General features: G+C 41.4%; 2 protein-coding genes across 13 annotated transcripts in view; one reads left to right on the top strand and one right to left on the bottom strand.

Annotated features, from left to right (window-relative positions):
- The window catches only part of LOC121826150 (uncharacterized), a 219419-nt gene that overhangs the window by 123904 nt on the left and 70322 nt on the right, over positions 1-25193 (top strand). For 11 of the 12 annotated variants that reach the window (XR_013045760.1, XR_013045754.1, XR_013045758.1 and 8 more), the window contains one exon: positions 6315-6470. The gene's annotated coding sequence lies outside the window, so the exon portion shown is untranslated. Of the gene's footprint in view, positions 1-6314; positions 6471-11517; positions 11636-25193 lie in introns of those variants that run through there. The other variant, XR_013045755.1, reaches the window with a different exon arrangement.
- Positions 1692-11939, bottom strand: LOC143269346 (disks large homolog 5-like). The gene is made up of 7 exons (XM_076554417.1): positions 11745-11939; positions 9590-9752; positions 7973-8104; positions 6720-6903; positions 3614-3729; positions 2560-2654; positions 1692-2392 (listed from the first exon to the last, which is right to left on the bottom strand). The coding sequence occupies exons 1-7, from the start codon at positions 11875-11877 to the stop codon at positions 2244-2246; spliced, it is 972 nt and encodes a 323-aa protein (XP_076410532.1). The 5' UTR covers positions 11878-11939; the 3' UTR covers positions 1692-2243.

The raw sequence follows: 25193 nt of genomic DNA, 5'->3' as shown, positions 1-25193 counted from the left end.
TATAAATCCACATGGTCACATTCCCTTAACCTGTGTTTTAGGTGATGATTTGATGCTGGCCTACTAGGTTTCTATACTTTCTGGGCAAGAAAGTAAAATAACACAAGTCTGAAATTTCTCAAATGGAACACACAGTAATTAATTAAATGAGTAATTACATGAGATGGAGAGATTCTAGCTTAAGTGAGGAATTAAAAACCAGATGTCTTAGCCTCAGTGGGGTAAGACCTGGCACCCCCCTCCCACACACACAGGAAGATCAGAGGACAGTAGGTTCTTTTACCCTTGATGTGAGAGCTCCAGTCTGGAGACCCAGGGGATAACTTTCTTTACACATTAAATCTCTGCCTCACTGTCAGTCTCAGGAGTCAGATCTATTCCAGAGGAGCTTCACCAGAGTAAATCAGTCTCTGGAAGAACTTTCTCAATAGAATCTGAGATCTGCTGTGGTAAAAGAGCAGCTTCAACCACTTCTCTCCTTTTTTAGTTTTGCACAGAATCACTCTGCACCAGAGACATGTGGCCCCTGATGCAGGCTCCATCCACTCCACCTAGTCATGAGGTTCCTCCTAACATTGTTTATCAGACCATCAAGAGGGATTCCTCATCCTACCTCCACCCCCAGGATGGTCTTCTCAATATTTATTACATCAGACAGGCTTAATAGGTGTTGTCAACCTAGAAGAGATCTAGCAAATCTGTTCCATTCTCACAGTCAGTGACTGGGGCAGGATCCTGATCCTATGAGAGCCCTGAATGAATGTGTGGTAGCCTAAGACAATTAGCATGCCTGTCCCTACAGTTTTCAATAAACTTCAGTCTTTGGTGGGGAGTGATCCAATCCACCTAATACAGCACACAGGGCTGGGAGGACAAGGGTCTATTACAGGACTGTGGAGATGGCTCATCCATTAAGAGCATTTATTCCTGTCTCAGAAGACTCACAGGACAGACAGCTAACAAACCTTTTTAATTTAAAATGCAGGTAGATTCTGCCCTCACCTGGCCTTTGTGGGAATTGCATGTATGTAGTGGCGAAACACCCATAAGTATAAACAAAAGCGCCACAAAATATTCAAAATTGTCTTGCAGGAAATCAGCTCTGCTGTTCACTTATCACTCATGATATATTTCAAGAAAACCAGAGGCAGATTTCTTTTTAGTTCCTGATTTCATTTATACAAGTTTAATGAACATTCTCATTTCCTGAGTGGCCTGGAACAATATACTTGTGTTTCCCTTTAATTTGGTCTACATGAAGTTCCGTGAACATGTGTGTACAGTGTACAACATTTTACTCTTAGCTAAATATATGACCTCAAGGATACAATATGTCTAATTTTTCTATTATGTAGTGGGTATCCATGAGGTAGGCTATAAACCAACATCCAAGTCGCCACCCACTTGTGTAGCCCCGAGGCCCATGGCTGGGAAATCTGTGTGCAGCCCAAGATTCCAGGAACTTACTGAGATACATCCAAGCCTGTGATTTCTGGGTTTGCAGGCATGTGAAACCTCATCTAAGAGCATTTATTCCTGTCTCAGAAGACTCACAGGACAGACAGCTAACAAACCTTTTTAATTTAAAATGCAGGTGGAATTTAATTTAAAATCCAGGCCTCTCAGGAAATGAGAACGCTCATTAAACTTGTATAAAGGAAATCAGGAAATAAAAAGAAGAGTCTTAGAATGAAAAGTTTGAAATTTATTTTATTCATAAAATACATTCATTTTACTCAATGGGAGTTTTCAAAACAGCAGTCATTATATACAGTATATAGCCTTAGCAAACTATTAAACCAATGACAAGAAGAAAAGTATAACAAAAATTAACACAACCTTAAACGAAAATGAATAAAACCAAAAAACCTAAGCATAAATATCCTAAGATATAAACCAAAAAAAAAAGGAAAATTTCAGTTTCCTTTGGAATTTCATTATGGAAGAGCAAAAGAGGTGAGGAACTGGCATATTCTCTGTAGTGAGTTATCTTCAGTACACTTGCCCATGACATGGCTTCAGCTTTAGCACTGCACTAGAGAGAATCTTATGCTTTTGGTGTGGTCTGTCTGGATGGCAGTGTAACATTAACACAGTATTCCTTGTCAGATTTCCATCACATATGGAGTCAGGGTTCTTAGTAATTTGTGTTGTGTTCTCTGTATATTAGACTTGTTTTTACACAAACTTTTATCTGGGGATAGTGAGCCAACAGATGTGGATCCGATTATGGCTGGACCGCCTCATGGTAGGTTGATATTTGCCTCACGAGTGAGTTCAAAGCTGAAAAGAGGTGGCATTTTCTGAGGAGGCCTTGAACCTGGAGTGTAGAATGTCATGCCTTCAAGGTGTCTTTGGCTTCTTCCAGCCTTCCCAGTCTCCTTAACAGGTACTGTCAGGGAAAATCAGAAAAGAAAATATGATTCAGAAACAGTTTTGCTGTGCACATGGCAAGAAAATCAGGGCCTATTCATTCCTAGTAAACAAAAGTTAAGGAAGGAAACATACCCCATGAACACCCTGGCTGCTGGGGATGGGGCTCAGTGGTGGCTTACTTGCCTGGGACATAGTGTTTCTGCTTCAGCAGCTCCATCTGCAGGAGGCTCTCATCCTGGGCTGTGGTCTGCTCCAGTTCCTGCTGGAGGTTTTCAAACCTAGGAGAGAAAGACAGCTGGAACACAAGCCTGGTGGGGACCTGCATGTCAGCTTTTGAGCCCTCACCAGATCTACTCAGCTAGACAATCGAGCATTACCTTTCATCTGAGTTCATTCCCTGCTTCCCCAAGGCAAAAGGGTCAGAGAGAACCCGGGCAGGATTTTTTTCCTCAACTTTTAAAAACTGCTAGAAGTTGAACTGGAAAATACACACTGTGCTGGATTAGAAGAAACAGCATATTTCTCCAGCAATCCAAAGACATCATTTTTGAGAAATATCAGTTTGACAAGGTCTGAGGAACAGGTCAGGAGAAATGATGCTGTCCTTGATTAGATACCAGGTGAATGAGAACCTCTTGGACAACTCTATGCCTGTCCTCTAGTGGAGCCTACACAGCAATGCAGAGAAGGCACTGATTAATCCTACAGCCCATACCCCTGCATGGGATTAGCTTGTCAACTCCTACTCTGTTTGTGACCAGAGTAAATCTTCGCATGAGAAACTGATAAGCACTGCAGAGAGCCTGCAGTCAGCAGGAGTGTGCTGTATTCAAATCTGCCAAAGGGTAGACAATTATCTCAAAACGTGATGTTCCTGATGGAAAATAAAGTTGCAGGAGGACACACTTTCCTTCATGATTGATGATTCCCCTTGTAGGTTTCTGGATGCCATGGAATATTTGGAGGAGGAGATCTAATGTTAGATTTGAGATACTCGGAGCATACTAGAGTTCTCAGAAGGGAAGAAGGGGACACAATCCCCATAAGACCAAGGAGAAAGCATATTGCTTCCTGAACATAAGTTCCTGTTGACTGAGACAGCAATTACACTCTGAGGTGTTCATTCACTGGCTGTGGTTAGGAGCTTTACCAATTGAACAGAAACTCAAAGAGGACAGAGATCCAGGTACAGTGGACCCACTTAGATCCCCCTGCTTCTGGAAGCCTGAGCTCTTACCTCATCTGGGACACAGTGAAGTGATGCTGCAGCTTTGCTGCCAAGTCCCTTTGCCGGGTGAGCAGCTCCTTCTGCTTCATCAGGGACTGAAGATCTTCCTCAAGTCTTTGATGTTCCTGTTCATTAGAAGATTGTGTTTTTAGGAGAGGGTTTCCTGCACCCCTGTACATATAGACACATGCACATACACACACACACACACACTCTTGAACACACACATGTACATGGATGCACACATACAAGCACACTACATTGTCTCCATATTTGCTTTACCAGATAACACTGATGTAATATGAGATCACCTGGGATACTATGAAGAAGAAAGTGACCTCTCATTAACCCACAGCCTCTCTACCCATATTCCAGTAGAGAGAAAGGAAAACGCAAGGTCCTCTGAACACAGTGATGTGGAGAAGATTGTGTACTTTTACTCTGTTTAGATAATTTTTCATTTTATTTTTATGTTATATGTGCAGGTGTTGCCTGCCTGTGTGTCTGTATAACACATGCATGCCTGGGGATCTGGGAGAAGAATTCAGTATGCAGATAAGTCAATGTAACGCTTGCCTTGTAAACCTGTACACAGACAGGTGAACCCCAGGGATCATTTACCAGTAATCCAAGCTCTCCTAGCAAGTTCTCCAGTCTGTGAATTGAAGGCTTAGTTCCCCAGCACAGGACCACTGGATGGCAATGGGCCAGCCCCTTGCTCTCACTCAATGCTTCCCAGTGCCTCCAGGGAGGGCAGCTTCCTCCTAAAGAAGCTCTCTAAAGCACAGGTTGTCTCAAATTAGGCCCAAAGCAACATGCTCAGAAGCTAGAAAATCTCTAAACTCAGGAGTTTATATTAACCTTTCCTCCAAGTAAGATGACTGTGTCTGGGATTTCTTTGAGTAACAGAAGGTTGACTAACTCAGCGAAAGGATTGCATGTATTATTCCATGTTTAACTATATTCCATGGACCACATTGTATGTTTGCACTCATCAAGGATGTGCATCTGAGTAGTTTCTAGTTGGGGGTGTTCTGATGAGTCCTGCTGTAACCCTGTTGTCCTCTCTTCTCTGTGGACACCTACTTTCCACTCTGGAATCAATGGTCCACTTGGAATCTGCATTCAATATTCTGAATTATTTTAAAGAGCTTCTCACAGGGCTACAACATCTTACACTCCTACCAATATCTGATAGTTCTCATTTCTCCCAACCTTCCATCAGGCCGATTTTAACTCAGTATGAAGAAGTTTGGAATAAAAGCAGTTTCTGAGTGCTGCAGACACAACATGGAGTGGGTGCTTTAGAGTGTGATGAGCCTAAGGGGTGCACTGAGACAGCCTCTTCTCACAACTCAGCATAGCTGTGGGACTTCTGCTGGGCTGAGATGCAGTCACAAGCACCTCTGCTGTGCAGAATTTCTCAGGGAATAAAATCCAGGCCAAGCTCCAAGGACAAGGTTAGTTGAACCAAGGTTAGGGAAAGGTGAAAGGAAAATGGCAGCAGACAATGAGGAGAAAAACAAAACAGGATGCAGGGAAGTCATCAGTGGTCAGCCACCATTCACCCAGAACAGAGAAGGACACAAACTCTCAGGCAGCCTTTCCTGCCTCTCAGTAGCTTCTTTCTCACCTTTATAGACCCTATTACTTTGTTTTTATCCCGAGGATTTCTTTGCAGATAAATAATTCTGCCTCAACCTGAAAAACCTGAAAATACCTGAAGAACTTTTAGCCTTCATCAGTTTTCTGTCTTTTGTTGTAGTTAACTGTGTGGACATGCAGAATGATGGACAACACCATCTGTTCTTTGACTGATGCAAAGTGGTACTAACCAGATTAGGCACAGTACTTTCTCATTCAAATCTGTCTCCACCATTCTTAAAGATGTCCCATTGTTCTGTCAGTGAGTGAACATACACATAGAGGCTCAAGCACATATTTTCATACCCACAAAATTACACATAAGAAAACACACAAATACACACACACACACACACACACACACACACACACACACACACACACACACACACCTCTCTTGAACCCAGAAGGGGAAGGGACGAGGCTGGAATGTTGCAACTCTTTTTGTACTACAGGGAGAGGTAGTGGGTCCTCCCTGCTGTCTACCAGCTTCTTAGACACAGCCAGGCTTTTCTGCCCTGGCCTGAACTTGTTTCCCCTCCTAGGGCAGTTTTTGTAGCAGACTCACTGATTGTACAGATAAATAGCAACCGCTGCTCAAATGAGTTTGACCACACAAGACCAAGTGCTCATGGAAGAGGGCTGGACATGAAGCCTCCTGATAGATCCAAGTTGACCCATCATAGTCTCCTCACTAAACCTGCCCAGATTCTGACACAAAAGACATTGATTGCACTTGCGAATGGAAATCACCATTGTCATTACCCAACAACTTTTGACTGGATTACAGTACATATGATGTGAAAACCGCCCCAGTTATGTCAGTAGGAGGCTACTTAGGTCACCCATAGCACTTTCCTGAAATGCAATATTCTATACAACTATTAGGAGGAGTCTTTCCTAAGACACAGCTATAAATATGATAGAGTGAGCATCAAAATGTCAGGTTCCATGTGTGAGGCCAGTAAGACAAACCAGACATTTCCTGGGAAGTTACTTCTATGCCGTGAAAGAAAAGAATTCTACTTATTAATTTTAAAATAGATCCATTGCTTGATTTTTGTAGGGGACGTTCCTCCTTCCATGCTGTTCCTGCCTCTGATCTCATATGACCCCTGCCAAGAAAATGAGACCCAGACCCTTGACCTCACTCACTCGGATCGCTGTGCTACTCCCTAAGTGACTCCCATCATAACACCGCTCCTACCATACTGACACATAGGTGAGTGACATGTGATTTACTCTTCTCCCTCAATGGACTGCAGCTTCTAGCAGAGCAGTAGGGTTTCCTTGGCAGTCATGCAGTGCCTTCCAAGAGGCTAACTCCTCAGAAAGACTTGTGAATGATTACAGAAATGAACTATTGGATGGGATGGGTCACTTGGATAAGTGAGTAGAGAGTTACATGGGTGTGTGTATGTGTGTGTATGGTTAGACAAGTGGGCATCTTGGCCCTGCTGCTTCAACCTACCTGCTGCTGCTTTGTGCAGAGGTCATAGATCTTCTCATGAGCCTCCTCACAGAGCCTCCTTGCCTCCTTGCAGGACTCTTGTAGTAAAATCTGCTCCCCATGCAGCTTTCTGTTGTTCTTTTTCAACATGCTCACTTTTTCCTTTAGCTGAGTCCATTCACTCAGGAGCTGACAGTAGAGGGTGCTGAAATGTCACCAAAAATGATGAGCTCTACCTCCATCTGCCACTCCTGCCTCCTAATACCATCCTTCCTACAAGGTCCCATGTCCCCATCCCCATGAACCCTGGGCAGGAACCGGCATTAGCCATGGCAGCATCACTCAGGTGCAGGCCAAAGCCAGAGAATAGGCAAATTACAGAAAGATTCAAACTACTTCTGAACACGCTGACAGCAAAAGGGATCCATGTACCTATGAAAACTGGATCCCCCACTTCCTCCACACACACCCTGGTGCTTAACTGTTCACCATATTGGGGAAACATGAGCAGGTAGAGGAAAACCATGCCCTAAGGGGGACAGAGGACCCAATGGGAATACATTCCATCCATGTTTCCCATAGAAACCAGCTCTGTAAGCTCCTGCCAGAGCCACAGAAAACATTCATGGTGCAAAACATGTTTTCCTCTAGAAGCTCCAGAAGTTGACAGGAAAATGTTGGGAGGGGCTCTCAGACTCTTCACTCTTAGGAGAACTCAGTTTAGGAGGCAGAAGTCTAAGAGCTATAAGGCAGGCTGCTTGCTAAGAGGTAAACAGTCTAGAACCACAGCCCAGCTTTGTTCAAAGGTGAAGAAGGGAAGAAGCTGCTGTGGGATATCTTCTGTATACTGTGAATAAGTGTTACTCCCATTGGTTAATAAATAAGCTGCTTTGGCCTATGGCAAGGCAGGATGGAACCAGGCAGAAAAATCCAGAAGAGACAGAAAAGAAAGTCAGAGGTGGAGGAGATGCCAGCTGCCACCCAAGGAGAAACATGCCAGCAGCTTGGCCATGCAGCAGCCATGTGGCAAACATAGATTAATAGAAATGGGTTACTTTAAAATGATAGAGCTAGCTAGCCAGAAACTTAAGCCATTGGCCATACAGTTTGTAAGTACTATAAGCCTCTGTGTGTGTCTTTGGGACCATTTGGCTGCAGGAGGTGGATGGGACAGATTCCTCCTGACAGATGCATCAGGCAGGACTGGAAAAACTTCAGACTACCAGAAGGAGTCCTTAACAATTTCAGGGGTCCCATCTAAATTAGGCACTCACCGGTAGGAGTTGGTGTGCTCACTCAGCTCCTTGCACTTGTACGAAGCCTCACAAATTTCCTTGGGGAATTTCTTTACATCTGACATCTCCTTCTTATGCTGTGTTTTCAGCATCTTCAGCTCATATTTCAGCCTGTGGTAGGGCATGGCCCCAGGAGCAAAGAACCCCATGAATACAGGTCTCAGGAACCACATAAATCAAGATTCTGTTTTATACTACCCTAGCCCACTGGATGTCACACCATGAATTCTATACTGGACCTCCTGATGTGCATTAGACTTGCCTCACTGTCCCATGGCCAGGAAAGGCTGGGTGTCAATAGGGAAGGAGACAGGGCTACATGAGCTCCCTCAGTAGACCTCTAGGAGCAGACTAGCTGGCTAAGAAGGTCTGAGCAGTCTGTGCCACAGATGGGGGTGTATCTGAAATCTGAAATGACATTCCCACTGTCTTGAGAACAGAGATTTTTCTCCTTACAAGGATACCCAGAACTCATGATCTGTATTGCCATGGGGAGGCACTACATTCAGATGGCTTTATAAACACCCAAGGGGTTTCCAATGAGGGACCAGGATGAGCACAAAGGCTGAGAGCAGTGATGCTCAATGTGGGGCTCCCTGGCCTCAGCACTTCCATCACCAGAAATCCTTGAGACATGTGAATATTCAGACCTACTATGAATCTCTGACTCTCAGGATCTGAAAGGACACACACACACACACACACACACACACACACACACACACACACACAGTAAGTGAGCCTCTCAGAGCCAGTACAGAACACACTCAGACACACAATCCTCAGCACAAGGAGATTTATTAACCTAGCAGTGCAAGCATAGCTTGGGAGCCTGTCTCTTGAGCAGGCGAAGGCTCACAGCAAGCAGCAGGCTTTTTTAACAGTGGGTTTTTAAGTAGAGAAGTTTAAGTCTGTGCTGGGTAAATTGTTGAGCTCTGATGGGACAGGTTAGCCAGTGTAACCAAGTAATGAATTTTGATTGTTGAACTTTGGTGTTTAGTTTCAAGAATGAGTCAGTGTCCACAAAAGGGAATGGACTTTGGGGACTAAATTTAGGAATATAATCTAGTGGTTTATCAAGGGAAAGGGAAGTGAAAAGGGCAAAACCTGCCACTGCCATGTTTGCAATGTTTGGGCCCCTTAGAGAGCACTTCACACACATGAACCCACACACAGGATGTCAAAGAAATGCACGTAGGGGGCATTGCCTCAAAGTATAAGGAACAAGACCAGAGAGGAGCAGGGATGAACTCCAAGCCTTCCAGACACACAGATGGACGACAAGGCCTTTCAGCCTGTTCCCAGAGCAAAAAGCAAAAATAAATAGATAGTCAAATATAAACACTCAACCCAGAGCACCAAGCATCTCCTAAAAGCCGATGTCTGTCAAGGCCTCTTGAAATGCATGTTGTGATCTTACTCCCTACAGCCCCTCTGTAGATTGTGATTCAGGCCACAGGCTCTGCTTTTTCATTTGGAGGAATCAGAACAGCCTGTGTCCTATCTCACTCCTACAGGCTTCAGTTCTGCCTCTCAAATGCACTCAGGACACAGTAGGGTCAAGACAGTTACCAGAGAAAAGGGCATGATGAATACCTGTTGTTCAACTCATTGTTGTTATAAAGGGCCAGGAGTTCCAGCAGTTCATTCCTCTCATTGGTCATCATCTGTAGCTGAAGGGTCAGTTTATCTACCTGGTTCAGCTGCTTCTCCTGCTCAGTGAGGAAGAAGGGTGTGGATGATGCCTTCCTAGTAGTCCCTGTAGGTACATAAACACAGTGAATTTGTACAGACGAATGGCATAGGGCCAAGAGACCATGTGGAGTCCCAAGAGGAGTCCTGAGGAAGAGGAAATGCATGGCACCCAGTGAAGCCCTCAAAAATCAGAGCATCTATCCTTAAACTGGGGACCATAAGTCATGTGTCTGTCTCCAATCTCTGAGGATAGATATATGCCTCAGGCCTTCCTGCAGCCCCACTGTCCCTGAAAGGCATAAGCAAGGCAGGTCATGTTGGTTTGGAATTGTCAGGTGATACCTGATGTGATGCAAGAAAGTCCTGGATTGCCTGGTGCTTTGTACCTCCCTGCCCGATAACCTGTGTGCAGGACTAAAAGACACTGAATGTCTCAGACCTGGGTACATGGATGGAAAGTTTTCCTCTCTGGTATTTATATCAGATATCCATGAAACCTACAGAAATCCACTGAGAATAAAGTGCAGCAACATGCTACCCTGATACCTCATTAGTGGTTCTGTGCCTCCTTTGGCATTCTTTGACAGTCAGAATGAACTGAAAAAGGTCCTAGCACAGCACTGCATCCTTGACCATTCCTGGCCCTCTGCCAACTAACCGTCAGAAACCTCCACTTTGGATCTGCTCTTTAGGGACCCAGAGAAGCAGCATAGGCGCATGGCTTCAGATGATTACAGCTACTGAACCCCATTACTAGAAGGTCCAGTTCTGGCCTAACTCCTCCCTAAAAAACCAGAGATCTCTCTTCCAGTCAGTATGCTCAGTCTTGCCAACATGTTGATTGGTGAACCGTATACACACTTAATGAATGCCTCAAGGGCATTTGGCATTGCCACAACACTGGTGATTTCACAAAAGATGCCATGGGTTCTCCAGGATATAATAGAATTTCCAGAGAAGGGACTGTAGGGTCACTGCCAACACCTTTATCTATTTGATAACAAACTCTTCCCCAATTCACCAAAAGCCAAGCTGCCCTTTCCAGGAGCCTTCCCTGAGACACAGGGGAAATCCTTCAGCACCTCCTCCTTCCAATCCTGAGATCTCTCTGATTGATTAGAATCTATTTCATTCTAATTCAATAGTTCATCATGTATGGAGGGCAAGACTCATTTTCCAAACTGTGCCCAGGAATGGCTTTTCTCTTCCTGATGATCTCTAACAAGATGAGAAATAAAGGATGCTAAGAAATTAGCTCAGTATAATGGGGAAGGAAGATCAGTTGCACGAGGTGAATAAGCACATCAGAGAAGATCCACGGGGCAGTTACAATGTATGAGGATAGTGGAGGATTATGTGGGTCCTGTCAGAGCAATGATAAGTCACATAGGTAAAGATGAAAGTTTTACCAAAAGCTTCAGGAGAATACATTCCATCCATCATGAGGTTAGCGAACTTGTTATCAGCCACTGAAAGGTGTGACTGAAAATACCTATGAACTGGGCATCCACAGGTGAGCCCTCTGACATCAAGAACAAATACTTACAGGAAGAGTGATGTCCCAGTCCTGCACTCAAGGTAGAGGAAAGATGACTGGCTAGTGAGAGGGCATGAACTCAGAAACCTTAGGGGTCACTGACATGCAGCAATACTTGGTAGCTCCTGCCCTGCTAGTGGTTGTTATTTAAAATGTGAGAACCTCTAGCTCTGGCCAGGGGACATTACTCTCTCTGTTATTAGTGACACACACCAAAAGACATCCAGTGTGTGTGAGTTGCTCGGCTGGTACTGAAACCTCTTTAGTTCCCATGTGCTTCCTTCCCACTCAGAGTGAAAGCAGAGGGCCCTCAACAGAACAGCTGCAGCCTTGACCATCCCTGGCTTTCTGCCAAACTAACCTTGAAAATCCTCAACTTTGTTCTGCTCTTGAAGAACTCAGAGGAGCAGGTAGGCCCATTGCTTCTCAGAAACTCTCACCTGCTTAGCCCCACTCCTGGAAGGAACAGCTCAAGCCTTCCTCCTTCAAGAAGCTCCCCATCCCTTTCCCAGGACTCACTGAGCTTTCCCCAGAACCATTTATTTCTTGATGTGTGACATGGAGACTGAAGGTCATCTTCCTTCTGCCTCCCTTTGGTCTCCCTGTGCTCTCCATCCTGTCTCCCAAGAATCCTGTTCAGTCTAGACAGCATGTCTGTAGGTGAAACACGAGACACTGCACAAATGCCCCAATGACAGTTGGCGTTGCCACAACACTGGTGACATCACATGGAATGCCAGGGCTCTCCAGGATACAGTAGAATGTCCATGTGCTGATGTCACCTGGTATAGCTATTTCATCCCTGTTACATACCTCACCCAAAAGTGACTTGAAACCAAGGTGCCATTTTCAGGATCCTCTGGATTCACAATGGAAGCCTCCTTCTGCTGTGGGACGGTCTGTATGTCAAATTGCTCTGATTGGTCAATAAATAAAACACTGATTGGCCAGTGGCCAGGCAGGAAGTAGGTGGGACAAGGAGAGAGGAGAATTGTGGGAAGCAGAAGGCTGAGGCGGAGAGACACTGCAGCCTCCGCCATGATAAGCAGCATGTGAAGATGCCGGTAAGCCACCAGCCACGTGGCAAGGTATAGATTTATGGAAATGGTTAATTTAAGATAAAAGAACAGTTAGCAAGAAGCCTGCCACGGCCATACAGTTTGTAAGCAATATAAGTCTCTGTGTTTACTTGGTTGGGTCTGAGTGGCTGTGGGACTGGCGGGTGACAAAGATTTGTCCTGACTGTGGGCAAGGCAGGAAAACTCTAGCTACATCCTTCCAAAGCCAGAAATCTAGGCTTCTGTTTCATTAGAAACTTTATCTAAGTGAAGTTGAAAACTCACTTCGCATGCACTGTCCAGGGTTGGATTTTCCCCTCCTTAAGATTAATAATCAACAATTTGAGAAAGAAAGGATGCTTAGAAATGAGGTCAGGATAAAGGGGGGTAGTAGGGATGAGACCTCTGAAGTGAATATTCACCCAGGGAAGATCTTCAGAACTTTAGAGATTGGTGGGATCAAAAAAAGTTACATAGTTAGTTATGAAGATTCCCCCAGTGTTAGTAGAGCTCACTCAAGCTATGAGGTTGTTAGTGAGATGGTATCTTAGTGTCATTTGATTTGCATTTCCCTCTTGGCTAAGGATTTTTAGCAATTCCTTAAATGTCTTTTGGCCATTTAATATTCTTCTATTGTGAATTCTCTGTTTAGATCTGTACCCCATTTTTTAAGTTGGATTATTTGGTATTTTGATGTCTAGTTTCTTGAGTTTTTTTTTATATTTTGGAGATCATCCCTCTGTCAGATGTGGGTTTGGTAAAAATCTTTTCCCATTCTGTAGGCTGTCATCTTGTCTTGTTAACTGTCTCTTTTGCCTTACAGAAGCTTCTCAGTTGCAGGAGGTCCCATGTATTAGTTGTTGCTCTCAGTGTCTGTGCTACTTCTCTTCTATCAGGTTCAGTGTAATTGGATTTATGTTCAGGTGTTTGATCCATTTGGACTTGAGTTTTGTGCATGGGCACAGATAAAGGATCAATTTGCATTCTAGCATGTGTGAATGCCAGCACCATTTGTCAAAAATGCTTTCTTTTTTTCATTGTATAATTTTAGCTTCTTTGTCAAAAATCAGGTGTTCATATGTCTTTAGATTAAAGTCAGGGTCTTTGATTCAGTTCCATTGATCTATGTGTCTATTTTTATGCCAATACCAAGTTGTTTTTAAATATAGCTCTATAGGAGTCCTTGAGGTCAGGGATGGTGATGCCAGACATTCCTTCATTGTACACGATTTTTTTTAGCTATCCTGGGTTTTGGTTTTCCATTTGAAGTTGAAAATTGTTCTTTGAAGGTCTGTGAAGACTTTTGTTGGGATTTTGATGAGAATTAAATTGAATCTGAAGATTGCCTTTGGTAAGATCGCCATTTTTACTATGTTGATTCTACCTATCCAAGAGCATATGAGAGCTTTCCATTTTCTGATATCTACTTCAATTTCTTTTTTAAAAACTTAAAGTTCTTATCAGATAGGTTGCCCCAATGAATTTTTGTTGTCTTTGGCTATTGTAAAGGTGGATGTTTCTCTGATTTCATTCTCAGGCCATTTATCATTTGTATATAGGAGGGCTACTGATTTTTTTGAGTGTGTTAATCTTGTATCCTGCCACATTACTGAAAGTGTTTATCAGCTGATGGAGTTCCCTGGTGGAATTTTTGGGGTCACATATGTATACTGTCATATCATCTGAAAACAGTGAATGTTTGACTTATTCCTTTCCAATTTGTACCACCTTGTTCTCCTTTTGTTGTCTTATTGCTCTAGCTAGAACTTCAAGTCCAATGTTGATAGATATAGAGACAGTGAGCAGCCTTGTGTTATTTCTGATTTTAGTAGAATCCCTTTGAGTTTCTCTTCATTTAGTTAGATGTTGGCTGTAGGCTTGCTGTATGTTGCCTTTATTTCATTTAGGTATGTTTCTTGTATCTCTGATCACTCCAAGACTTTTATCGTGAAGGGATGTTGAATTTTGTCAAAGGACTTTTCAGTATTTAATGAGATGATCATGTGGGTATTTTTTCTTGTAGTTATATATATAGTAAATTCCATTTACAGACTTTCATGTGTTGAAAAGGATATAGAAAAGGTAGGTCAAAGGGTAGATTATTGAATCTACTCTGAAAAGAAAAAAGAGAGGATATAGATATGGTAATATAGAAAGTTATATTTTTGAATCTTCTTTTAGAATGGAACTACTAGTTTTAAATATTTCACATTGGAATGGATTTTTGTATATTGTATATAAATTATGTATATTGATAGAAATTTGAGATTGATTTTGTTAGAAAATACTTCCACATATATTTCTAGTCTTGTCCAATGTATCATGCCTATACAGTTCATTTCACAGTGCAATGCAGTTTTCAGTCCTTGAAAGTTATTGCCAACTATTTAGGATAATAAAGAAATGCAGTTTAGTAGATAGTCATTACAATCAAACCTGTAGTCATATTAGGTCTGTTCTCAAGGTCAAGCAGAAATATATTTTAGATAGACAGGTCATCTTAAAGCACTTCAGAGATCTTCAGAATATGGCATTGAAAAATGATAACATAGATTTTTTCTTCTTTTTTATGAGTCAGAAACATGTAGGCTCCTCACAGTATCCATCTTCTTCAAGAAGACAATGGGCATTGAAGAAAGTCAATATAGTGTTTACTTTATTTGTGGCAAAGTTAGCCACTGGGTAAGAAAGTGACCTTACATCAATGCTGACAGTATGCTGTCCAAAATGGACAAGCAGGACACAAAAAAAAAAGGACTGATGCACCTTGCAAAGACAAAGTAGAAAGGCCCTTCAGAAAATCCTGCTTTGCAATGAGTCTGACAGATATGCTAGGCCTGTAGGCCAAAGATGGATGTCCCAATGGTGCAGAGAAATCTTGAGTGACTATCCAGGCAACCAGCTGTTTCTGTTATTTCTCACATTTTGTGGAAGTCACTTAGTTATAGTTCCTGTTTACTCAGTTAATATTATTTCCTTCTCAGGTCTCTGAAGGAGTTGAACATTAGATAGTTATAGTTTTCCTTGTTGAAGAAATTTGGAAAAGAAACTCACTAAAGAGGTGTAAAGTGTATAAGTTTGAAAGACATCAAAAGATAGTTTTTGGTTGGTAATACAAATTAGGATAGAAGGAGAATTAGACACAGTCCTTTGGATTCACGAAGATAGGATAGATAATGGAGTATTTTTTCTGATTTTGTCACGTCCAAATGGACTAGACATTGTTGAATTATTTATTGCCTTTATATATTGTATATAGTTATTGTACTTAGTGTATTTATTGCCTTATATATTGTATATAGTTATTGAACTTATTACATGTAGTTTTTCTTATATTAGTGATAACCCTTTTTTGCTTTAGACAAAAAAAGGGGAAATGTGGTGATATTTTATTGTGCTCTAACAAAGCTTGCCTGAAAATCAGAAGGAGGAGCTAGCCATTAGTTAACTATAGAGGTCTGGATATCTGGACAGACAGAAAAGAAGTGATAGAGCTGGGCAAATAGAGAGTGTGATAAGGTGGGGTGAGAGAGGTACTTACTCTCTTTTGGTGGAGTATTTCATAGGGTTAAGAAGTATTGGCTGGGGGTGGAGAGATGACTCAGGAGTGAAGAACAGTGACTGCTCTTCCAGAGGACCCAGGTTCAATTCCCAGCACCCACATGGCAGCTGACAACTGTCTGTAGCTCTAGTTCCAGGAGACCTTTGCACAGACACATACAGGCAAAACACCAATGTACATAAAATAAATAGAAAGAAAGAGGTGGGCGGTGGTGGTGCACATCTTTAATCCCAGAACCCAGGAGGCAGAGGCAGACAGATGTCTGTGAGTTCGAGGCCAGCCTGGTCTCCAAAGCGAGGTCCAGGAAAGGCGCAAAGCTACACACAGAAACACTGTCTTGAAAAACCAAAGAAAGAGAGAGAGAGAGAGAGAGAGAGAGAGAGAGAGTGAGAGAGAGAGAGAGAGAGAAGAAAGAAAGAAAGAAAGAAAGAAAGAAAGAAAGAAAGAAAGAAAGAAAGAAAGAAAGAAAGAAAGAAAGAAAGAAAGAAGGAAAGAGAGAGAGAGAAAGAAAGAAAGGAAGGAAGGAAGGAAGGAAGGAAGGAAGGAAGGAAGGAAGGAAGGAAGGAAGGAAGGAAGGAAGGAAGAAAGAAAGAAAGGTAGAACTATTGGCTTCCTACTCTGCATCTTTGATTTTTCAGCTTTTGCCCCAATATCTGACTTTGGGTGATTGCCTGCAGCTTCAAGTGACCATGTTCAGGACTGACTGTGAACATACCTATCTGTCCTGAACCAAACAGTTGGTAGAGGCAGCCTTTGGTGGAAGACAAAGCCTACTAAGCCTTTGTCTCAGTACAGAAAATAAAAAGGAAGCCAGAAGTTGGCCATTTGTATTACTTGTCAGTTCCCCTTTATGTATCTGCCTCTCAGGGAAGACTGTGTAATCCCTTTTCCCTCAAATTAATGAGTTTATTGAGGTTAATACAGGAGTATAGGTATGGGATTACTTATGGGAATATGAATAACTCTAATGTGTGGCATCACAAAGGCTTACATTAGAATGGGTGACTCATAAAGACTGGAACTCTGAATGTGTTGGCATGACTTGTTTGCAGCTGAATGAGACAGAGGGTCTCATTTCTTCAGTTCTCCTTAGTTACCACCTATTTAACCTTGGGAGTGGAAGGGCCTTGTTAATCCTGTAAGTTTCAGCCTTCCCAGCCATGGTTTAATTGCTGAGTATTATGAACCTTCATAGAACTTTCTGAGACTTAAGGAAATAGTCCTACCCAGGGAAGAACACACCAGTTGGATACTCACTATCAAATGGTCAGTCCTGAAAACATATGCTAGCTATACAGAATGATTGGTTTACATTTAGGAAATATAAAAATATGGATATATATATATCTTAATGCACATATATATGTATATGCATGTAGTAACAATTAATGAAAATAGATGTCATAAATTAGAAGCACAGCAAAGAATAGTGTAGTGAGGGCCTGGAAGGATGAGAAAGAAGAGAAAATAATGCAGTTATAGTCTCAAAAATAATAGAAAATTATTGCATAAAAAGGAAAATTGTTACACAACATTTCACCCTTTCCTTAAAAATGTTAGTTGTTTCTACAAGTTCACATTCTCCCTTAGAGCTCTGCAAAGGCACTGAAGGCAAACACCAGTCCTGAAGTTCCTGGCGAATCAACCATTTTATGTTGGACCTCTTCTGTAAGCACAGCCCAGTGCTCTATCATGCCCAGTGAATTGGCTGCCAAGCACTACTTCTCTCGTGTATATTTTATCAGGAAAAACCCATCCTTCCTTCATCATCTTCCAGTGTGTGTGTGAGACCTCTGCTTGTGATAACCAAGCATCCCCAATGCTTCCTGTGAGCCAGTCCATCAGGAAATAATTTCTTTCAGATATCAGTAGATTACATAGCCTGTATTTCAAGGAGGTTTAAGTAAGTGCATGACCTACTTTCCCACTTCTGTTGCACTCAGATTGATCTTATCTGTTCTCATAGCCTACAGTCCCATGAGCCAAGCTTTGACAGGATGTTTCATTGATCTTTTGAACGTCTTTTCTAATTCAAGTAGTTGAGAGACGGAATACTCCCTGACAAAGACAGGCTCTTTTTGCAGGCAATTTTAAGGCTCTCAAAAGAAAGTTCTAGCATGGATTTTCCTTTTCTCTGTATAAAGGGTTGAATCTAAGTGGCATCTTCTGTCACCATTATTCCCAACAGAGAATTACATTCTAATTGTATACAAGTGTACTGAATTTTGGCCTAAGGAATTTTAATGAATACAGCAGTTTCTTATATGATCTTGATTTTTTTATGTTCCATAAAACTTCTAACTTATGATTAACTCTATTTTCTAGCCTTTTTTTTTTTTACATCTTTGCACTTCCATTTAGAAAATTCTATGGATTTTACCTCTTAACAAAAATTCATTTAGTCAGAAAACCTTTTTGTGTACTTCATGGGAGAGAACTAATATACATTGAATATCTCAACTCATTGAATTCATTATGTGTAAATTGCATTTGTCATATAAAGAAACAAACTTAGATGGTGTGTTTGCAAGTTACTAAAGTATAAAGTTGTTAGATGTTGATTTGGGGCTTGTTTTAAGCACAAATCGCATTTTTAAACAAACATTCTTTTACAAAAGATTTTTAGTGTCACAGTGTCAGAGATCTAAGGAATGTCACATTTTATCAAGTGTTGTGGAAGAAGGGATTACAAAGACTTGGGGTGGGGAAATATGGAGAATGAAACCCACAGAGAAAAGTTTTTTTTTTTTTTTTTTTTTTAGGATTTTTAGAGAATTTATTTTTATATGCACATAAAATTGTTGGTGTTTGAAAAACAAAAGTAATATTTCAGTATTTATGGATTTTGTAAATATAGTTTATGCCTCTTTCACTTTTTAAAACTATATATTTAGAAAGTTAGATTGACTAGATATTTGAAAGGGAAACATCTGATGAGCAACGTGAAGGTCACTATGCAATATTCCTTCAAAATAATATTTGTGGAGGCAGAGGAATATTTTGTTAATTGTACTCAGGATCATGGGTGAAGAACCGGGAAGACTGAGAGGGCATTGCTATCTGAACAAGATTCATTTGGAACATTTTAGGTAGTTTTAAGCATATAATGTTTAAATGTTTAAAAGCACTTACATTGTTCTATATCTGATACAGGTGACATTCGATTTTGACAATTTTCCCGATTTATCTTTAAAGGTACCGTGGCCGCAGCAGCTGGCCTTCACCCAGGGCAGTGCATTATCAAAGTAAATGGAATCAATGTCAGCAAAGAGACACATGCCAGTGTCATCGCACATGTGACAGCCTGCCGGAAATACAGGCGGCCAATGAAGGTACAGATAAGATTAGACTGAACTGAAAACTCATATGAAATACTAAGGGGATGGCACAGAATAATGCATGAAAAGCTTTAAGGTTTCCAGTTCTCTTCCAATTTAAGCACAGCACTGTGAATCTCATGGTGACTACTGCATTTGATTAGTTAATCCTTACTAGTATTGGCTATGTCTAAATAGTTGTATTTTACCATTACATTTTTTTTTTGTCCTGAAAGACATTTAAGGAATTGCTCAACATCCCTAATCATCAGGGAAATTCAAATCAAATTGACTCTGAGATACCACCTTACGCCTGTCAGAGTGGCTAAGATCAAAAACACTGAAGACACTTTATGCTGGAGAGGATGTGGAACTAGGGGAACTCTCCTCCACTGCTGGTGGGAATGCAAGCTTGTACAACCACTTTGGAAATCAATATGGCGCTTTCTTAGAAAATTGGGAATCAATCTCCCCCAAGATCCAGCTATACCACTCCTGGGCATATACCCAAGAAATGCTCAATCATACCACAAGAGCACTTGCTCAGCTATGTTCATATCAGCATTGTTTGTAATAGCCAAAACCTGGAAACAACCTAGATGCCCTTCAACTGAAGAATGGATAAATAAATTGTGGCACATATACACAATGGAATACTACTCAGCAGAGAAAAACAACGACATCACACGGTTTGCAGGCAAATGGATGGATCTAGAAAAAATCATCCTGAGTGAGGTAACCCAGACTCAGAAAGACAAATATGGTATGTACTCACTCATAGGAAGATGCTAGATGTGGAACAAGGATGACTAGACTGCTACTCACATCACCAGTGAGGCTACCTGGAAAACGGGACCCCAAAAAAGACACGGAGAAATGGACAAGATCTACATGAATAGCCTGGTCATGAGTGGGAACAATGAAGGGCGACAGTCGAGGGAAAGAGTGGGAGATCCTAGCTGGATCAAGAAAAGAGAGGGAGAACAAGGAATAGGAGACCATGGTAAATGAAGACCACATGAGAAGGTGAGAAGGGGAGGAAGCAGAGAGCTAGGGAGGCCCACGGAGATCCACAAAGATACCCCCTCAAAAGACTGCTGGCAATGGTCGCGAGACGGCAGGAACTGACCTACTCTGGTGATGGAATGGCCAGACACCCAAATAGTGGTGCCATAAACCCCATCCAAGGACTGAGGAATCTGAAGGCAGACATCCACGGCTGGGCCCCTGGTGGAGCACTGGGAGTCTAATTAGTGAGTAGGAAGAGGATTTATATGAGCGAGAATTGTTGAAGCCAAGGTTGGATAAAGCACCGGGATAAATAACCAAATGAATGGAAGCACAGGATCTATGAACCAAAGGCTGAGGGGCCCCCAACTGGATCAGGCCACCTGAACGGGTGAGACAGTCAGTTGGCTTGATCTGTTTGGGAGGCAGCTGTGCATTGGTGCCAGGTCCTGGGCTCGTTGCATGAGTTGGCTGTTTGAATCCTGGGACTTATGCAGGGACACTTGGCTCGGTCTGGGAGGGGGGAATGGACCTGCCTGGACTGAGTCTACCAGGTCAACCCCGGTCCTCGGGGGAGACCTTGATCTGGAGGAGGTGGGAATGGGGGGTGGGCTGGGGGGAGGGGTGGGCGAGAGGGGGAGAACAGGGGATTCTGTGGCTATTATGTTGAACTGAATGGTGTTATAAAACAATAATAATAATAATAATAAAACCAAAAAAAAAAAAAAAAGAAAAGTTTTTATTTGTATGATGTAATTAATATTTACTAAGGCACTGTACAAACTCAGGGAGGCAAAAGTGGTTATAATATCCTGGATGAATAAGGGAAGAGCAAGAAGAAGGAGAAATAGAAGAGGAAGAGTAGTAGTTGTAGAAGATAGATCCAAGGTTGGCTGGATTGATAGGGGTAGATAGATGGATGGATTGATAGATAGAAATAGGTGATGGAAAGTTAAATAGATGATAGATAGATAGATAGATAGATAGATAGATAGATAGATAGATAGATAGATAGATAGATAGATAGATAGATGTGTACATACGTACCTACATACATATATACAGTTTTTCAGTCTATACAATACAGTACTTACTGAGTCCACCAAAGAGAGAGTGTCCCCAGAACATTTGTCCTTTTTTCTATATTGGTCAAAGAACTAGATCTGGGTGAAGAACTCAGAGCATTGGGCTCAGCAGCACAAGGACACCCCATTAAATAATTAGTCTGGAATCTTTTAAGTAAAGTGGAGATGCAGCAACTTGATGTAATGAAATGTAGAAGTGCCTGCAATTGAAAGATCAGAATGAGATGGTTCATTCTAGAATGTTAATCAAGAAAAGTCAGAATAAGGAAAATTAAATATAGGAGGAAGTCTGACAATGTGTGAGAAAAGTCTTTATTTGTTAATGCTTGAGTGATTGGCATTACACATCATCCTTGAAATTTAAAATATAATACAATGGGATCATTCTTTGAGAAATCATTTCCACACTTGATGTAATATTTTCTATTAAGTTCAACTCTCTGAAATCTTGTAAGAAAAACAAACATTATGGATCATGTTTCTGTTAAAAGAAGTAGAAAAGAATTACTGAAGCAGATTTTGGGTTAGTCCAAACTCCTTGGTAGGAAGGGTTACTCCTGTGTTATTTTTGAGACTTGCTTTTTCCTAAAAATATCAGCCCAAGTCAAGATTTGAAGTTATATCAGGCCACAACAAGATGCATTATAACGCCATTTATATTATGCTATGTCCATATTCATTGGTTACTCAGATGAGAGCTTGGATCATATGGTGAATGGCACATCCTGGCGTGCATGTATTGAGGATAGTTCATGTTTTAAATGAAATGTATATAATCCACACAGTTGGTACTCAGGAGGTCAACTTATATCTGTAGATTAAGTCTGTGAGTCCAAGATTTTCTTTTCTTTCTTTCTTTCTTTCTTTCTTTCTTTCTTTCTTTCTTTCTTTCTTTCTTTCTTTCTTTCTTTCTTTCTTTCCTTCTTTCTTCCTTTCTTCCTTTCTTTCTTTCTTTCTTTCTTTCTTTTTTTTTTTTTTTTTGGTTTTTCGAGACAGGGTTTCTCTGTGTAGCGTTGAGCCATTCCTGGAATTCACTTGGTAGTCCAGGCTGACCTCAAACTTACAGACATCCGCCTGGGTCTGCCTCCCGAGTGCTGGGATTAAAGGCCTGCAACACCACTGCCCGGCCTGGCTGAGACATTAGTATTCTAAAACATGCAATAACCACTAAGGCTATTTAACTTCTGAAGTGCCTTGGAAATTTTGATCCTTGTAGGAATGTTATATTGGGAAAAGTATGTGATGATTGCTGAAACTGGTTAAATGCTGAAACCTGAACTGTCCACAGGGGCCTGCACAGCACAAATGACCAATAGCCTTAGACCAGGGAAGTGCACGGGGCACAAAGGACAGACTCTCAAAGGCACAATGCCAAGAAGAAACATGGCATTTCAATGACTCACCCTGGAACCTTCCTTGGTGCTTTTTCACTGGTTATTTCCAGTGAATTCCCTTACCTGCATGGCAGAGTAACTTCACTTTTGCCTTTTCCCATGAATTACTCTGGACAAGCAGTTTCTTCAAGCTAGACACACAGCAACCCTCCTCGCATCAAGAATTCTTTCCACTACAGTGAGCTTTTATTAAGAGTGTCATTCATTTGAAACAAAATTCAGCTCAAATTTTTCACAATGCACTTTAGTAATAATATTTTCTAACTTTCAGAACCACAAGAAAACCCTCTAAGGTAGAAATCCATGAGTTGATCATGGATAGTACCAGGGAAGGGCCAATGAGATGCCCAGTTGGGTGGAAGGAAAGAGCTTATTCCTCCTAATTAGTTCATTTACCTCTATATAAACAGAATGACAGAATGGCATGATGTGTTGTGTATGTTCATTCTCTGTCATATGTATGTATGTATTTCCCCCTCTCAAAATAAGTAAATGGATATATTTTACTATTTTAAATTTGATCGGTAGATTTCCATACACTCATCATATGAAATAATTAATTTTTAAAATAATGAAAAAATCAATGCAGCTCACAAATGTTTGTAACTCCAGTTCTAGAGGAATCCACACCCTCACACAGGCATTCATTAAGGAAAAATACCAATGCATGTAAATTAGTGAATAAACAATTAAATTTTTGTATTTGATAGTGGTGTCAGGAGCCCCAGAAGCATCCCACAGAACTAACTAACCTAGGCTCATAGTGAACCACCAACCAGGTAGCTTACATGGGACTGACCTAGACACTCTGCATATATTTCACTGTTGTATAACTTGGTCTTCTGGTGAGACTCCTAACAGTGGGAGCACAGCTTGTCTCTAATTCCTGCTTTTGGACCCCATTCCTCCTACTGAATTGCTACATCCAGCCTTAATAGAAGAGGTCATGCCTAGTCCCACCACAACTAGATATAACATGGCAGACAGATATTCATAGGAGGCCTGCCCATTTCTGAAGAGAAGAAAGAGGAGGAATGGGTGTGGATCAGGAAGAGTGGAGGTGGGTGGAGGGTTGAGAGGAGAGGATGGAGGTGAAATTTTGGTTAGGATGTAAAAACAAAAATAAACAAATAAATAAAAACATTCATTACAAAAGAAGGAAGAATATTGATGTTTATCATATTTAAATTTGAGATATTAAAAAATGTCCCTCAAGGGACATTACCACTTACTCTAACTTTATAATGTGCTTGTAGTTGTACAGGGATAGTTAAATCATGCTAGGCATAATTTTGAGCTGGTCTAATACATAATGTGTTTGTCTTGTACTTGGAATAATTATATCATGTTTAGGGATTATTATGACCTGGTTATTTTCCATTTGGAAATTAATTATGATATAAAAAGATATAATTGTGTGTCAAGTTGACATGGGGTGAAGTTGTGATGGCTCTTATTGGTTGTGAAATTTACTACATCTGCAATTAAGCAAAACCCAAATATTGAGGGGCACACCTGTGAGGTATTTTTGCTTAATTTGAAGAGAGAAGATACACATGTAGTCAGATCTTTGCATAAGGAAGACATTCCTTTAATCTAGATATTGATGGAGAAAGAAACACCTTCACCTCAGATGTTTTAAAGCCCCAAAACCCCACCTGTAATCAGCCAGGCCTTGTACTGGGAGCCCATATAAAGAAATGGAAGAAGGGAGCTTTTGCTCTTTAGCTGCTTGGTCTCACCTTGCTAGCAAGTTCATTCCGTCACTGGCATTGGAGACAACTTCTCTGGCATTCCAGACTATACTACTGATGGGTGAGACATCAAGTGTAGTGGACTGAGAAACTACTGGATTCTTGGACTTTGTCATCATAGCCAGCCAATGTTCAAATAGCTGGAGCACAGCCTCTAAGTCATTCTAAAAAAATAGCCTTCTGTATATATAGAAATTCATTCAATAAGGTGTTAGACCAATGGAACCATGACCAATGCACAAGCCAGGTAGAGAACTTTTAGAGTAGTTTGGGTCTCACAACAGCCTTATCTCAGTTATAAATCCACACGGTCACATTCCCTTAACCTGTGTTTTAGGTGATGATTTGATGCTGGCCTACTAGGTTTCTATACTTTCTGGGCGAGAAAGTAAAATAACACAAGTCTGATATTTCTCAAACGGAACACACAGTAATCTAATTAAATGAGTAATTATATGAGATGGAGAGATTCTAGTTTCAGTGAGGAATTAAAAACCAGATGTCTTAGCTTCAGTGGGGTAAGACCTGGCACCCCCCTCCCACACACACAGGAAGATCAGAGGACAGTAGGTTCTTTTTACCCTTGATGTGACAGCTCCAGTCTGGAGACCCAGGGGATAACTTTCTTTACACATTAAATCTCTGCCTCACTGTCAGTCTCAGAAGTCAGATCTATTCCAGAGGAGCTTCACCAGAGTAAATCAGTCTCTGGAAGAACTTTCTCAATATGATCTGAGATCTGCTGTGGTAAAAGAGCAGCTTCAACCACTTCTCTCCTTTTTTAGTTTTG

The sequence above is a fragment of the Peromyscus maniculatus genome, chromosome 18 (genome assembly GCF_049852395.1).
Source record: "Peromyscus maniculatus bairdii isolate BWxNUB_F1_BW_parent chromosome 18, HU_Pman_BW_mat_3.1, whole genome shotgun sequence".
NCBI classification, from domain to species: domain Eukaryota; kingdom Metazoa; phylum Chordata; class Mammalia; order Rodentia; family Cricetidae; genus Peromyscus; species Peromyscus maniculatus.
This window is presented reverse-complemented; position numbering and strand designations above follow the sequence as displayed.